The sequence below is a fragment of the Ananas comosus genome, linkage group 9, assembly GCF_001540865.1.
Source record: "Ananas comosus cultivar F153 linkage group 9, ASM154086v1, whole genome shotgun sequence".
NCBI lineage: Eukaryota > Viridiplantae > Streptophyta > Magnoliopsida > Poales > Bromeliaceae > Ananas > Ananas comosus.
Window position 1 is genome coordinate 4,115,585 of NC_033629.1, and position 3,081 is coordinate 4,118,665.

The 3,081-nt window shown below is 44.9% G+C and overlaps 1 protein-coding gene across 1 annotated transcript; it reads right to left on the reverse strand.

Moving 5' to 3' along the window:
• On the reverse strand, nucleotides 405-842 carry LOC109715416 (uncharacterized mitochondrial protein AtMg00860-like). The gene has a single exon (XM_020240392.1). It carries the CDS (start codon nucleotides 840-842, stop codon nucleotides 405-407), a length of 438 nt encoding a protein of 145 aa, XP_020095981.1.

A 3,081-nucleotide genomic window follows, 5' to 3' on the forward strand; every position in this document is an offset into this window, starting at 1 on the left:
AGTGTCCCCTCTCCCCACTCTTTTCTAGAGAGTGCATCTGCTGCCACATTCACCCTTCCTTTTCTATAGACTATAGTATAATCAAAGCCCATCAAGTTAAACATTCCCTTTTGTTGCATGGGTGTGTTGATCTTCTGCTCCAAGAGATGCTTGAGGCTCTCATGATCGGTTTTGATGATAAAATTCCTTGATAGCAAATAGTGTCTCCACTTTTGGGTGGCCATTAAAATCGCTAAAAATTCTTTTTCATAGGTAGACAACCCCATGTTTTTTCCCTTAATCGCTTTGCTCAAGTAAGCGATAGGCTTGGCCTCCTGTGTGAGTACAGCACCTATTCCGCTGCCACTAGCATCGACCTCGAGTACAAATGTTTTACAAAAATCAGGTAAAGCCAATACAGGCGCTTAGGACATTGCTATCTTTAATGCCTCAAAGGCCTGTTGGGCACTATCATTCCAACAGAACTGCTCTTTTCCCAACAACTCAGGTAATGGCTTGCTAATGGCCCCGTAACCCTTCACAAACTTTCTGTAATAGCCCGTTAAGCCTAAGAACCCCCTTAACTCCTTTACAGATTTGGGAATTTGCCAAGTAGTCATGGCCTCGATCTTAGTAGGATCCGTGGCCACCCCTTTTTCGGAGATGATATGGCCTAAATACTCCACTTCCCCTTGACCAAAAGTGCACTTACTCCTTTTGGCGTACAGTTTGTTCCTCCTGAGCTCTCCAAGCACTGTGTCCAGATGCTGAATATGTTCCTCCAGGCTTTTGCTAAATACCAGTATGTCATCAAAGAATACTAAAACAAACTTCCTTAGGTAGGAAGCAAAGACCGTATTCATGACCGATTGAAATGTGGCCGGGGCGTTGGTTAAGCCAAATGGCATCACTTTAAACTCGTAATGTCCATGATGTGTGTGAAAAGCGGTCTTGGGTATGTCGCTTTCGTGGACACGAATCTGGTGATACCCCGGCCTAAGGTCTAACTTGGAAAACAACTTAGATCCTCCCAGCTCGTCCAAAAGATTATCTATGATAGGTATGGGGAACTTGTCTTTTATAGTAAGTCTATTTAATTGGCGATAATCGATACACATTCTCTAAGTACCATCCTTCTTTTTGACTAATAATACCGGTGAGGCGAAGGGGCTGTTACTCGGCTGTATGATTGCAGTTTCCAGCATCTCTTTTATCTGTCTTTCAATTTCCCCCTTTTGCTCATATGCATGTCTATATCGTTTGATGTTAACCGGTGACGCTCCCGGTTGTAAGGGTATCTTGTGATCACTAGACCTTTGTGGGGGCAAGTCTTTGGGCTCCTCAAAGGCGTCAAAATATCGTTTCAGTACGTCCTTAAGCTCAGGTTTGTAAATCGGGTTCCACTTCAGGTACTGTTTCGTTACCAATTGGACTTAGTACACAACATTCCCCCAATTGCAACTCTTGGTACCACTGATCAACAGTAATCAGCTATAGTTTAGCTTGTTCCCCTATCTCTTTTAGGGCCAAAGACTGACCATCTTTAGTAACTGTGATGGAATTCTGTTGGAAGTCAAATGTGACCTTTCCATACTCTCTTAACCAATCAATGCCTAGCAGTACACTTGACCCCTCCAACCGGATGACTCGCAAATCAGCCTTAAACTCCTGCCCCTGCATGGTCCATGTGAACTCGGGGCATTGTAACTTGCTAAGCACCTTCTGACCATTTGCTATCGTAACGACCAAAGGAGCTGCAGTTACAAGTCGCGCCTTAATGTCTCGGGCAGTTTGGATATCGATAAAGCTGTGAGTGCTTCCTGTATCTATTAATATAGTCAGCGTCTTGCCCTTAGATTCCCCTGGCACCTTAATGGTGTCCTACAATTTTTCTCCACTGAGGGCATGTACTGACACACCCACTTCTCAAATGTCCCCATCCGACTCCTTTATGTCACCCCCTTCCTCTGTGTTTCCCAGTTCCTCTCGAATACAGGATTCATCGTAAACTTCCAGGAGGTCGTCATCCCCCTAGATGAGATTCAGGCCTTTACTGGAACACTGGTGCCCCGGTTGATACTTCTCCCCACATTTAAAGCATAGGCCAGCTGCCCTCCTCTGCTCAATTAACTGTTTGTTGCTATTAGGGTACTGATTACCCGAACCCTTCTGTTGGCCCACAATACCTGTCCCACCTGTAGCTATCTTAGCAGTGGGATATTGCCGCAACTGAGTTACAGGTCTGTAACTACCCTTCCACTTCCTGCTCATGGCTATCAGGGCTCGTTCATGTAATGTGGCTTGTTCATAGGCCTCCTCCAAGGTGTTGGGATGCGCTATGTCCAGAAATGGGATAAGCTCCTCCTTATGCCCATTAATATAGCATGCTATTAAGTGCTCCTCTGTCAGATGGGGGTTGTAACTCAGAAGCTGGGTCTTGAGCTCTTCAAACTTATCCTAGTACTTTTCCACTGTACCTGTTTGCTTCAAGTTACTGAACTCTCTTACTAAATACCGCTCGCCCACCTGAGCAAACCTCCTGTTAAGAGTCTCCGTAAACTCATCCCATATGATTCTAGGCCAGTTCATAAAATAACTTTGCTTCCACGCCCTTGCCCGACCCTTCAGATGCATACTTGCTATTCCAACCCATTGGTGTTGGGGAATTTGGTAAATCTCAAAGTACTGTTCGTAGTTCTCGATCCAAGCTTTAGGTTCATCTCCGCTGAAATGAGGAAACTCTAGCTTTGGCAATGGGATATGCTATTGATTGGTGTTTTATTTGTTACTCTTACCGTCGTTCTCAAACTCCGCATCCATCTCAGGTGCAGGTAATATTCCCTTTCTTTTGTTTTCCCTAACCTTTCCCTGGCTGGTGTTACCACCAAACTTGTGATTCTGAAACCGTAGTTCACTGGGATCCTAGTTATCACGGGTCGTAGCTTTTTGCGGGGGAGCGTGGGTTGACAGTATTTTCAATAACTCCTCATGCCTAATTGTGTTGTCCTTAAGAATCAAGTCATGCCTCTTTGAAGCCTCAGCTTGCAAAGCCTCATAATGCTTCTGCTCTACTTCCTTGACCTCCAGTATTTGATTCGACAA

What these genes read in the sequence shown, in the direction of transcription:
- LOC109715416 (XM_020240392.1), bottom strand. Translation starts at nt 842, where the DNA reads ATGAATACGGTCTTTGCTTCCTACCTAAGGAAGTTTGTTTTAGTATTC.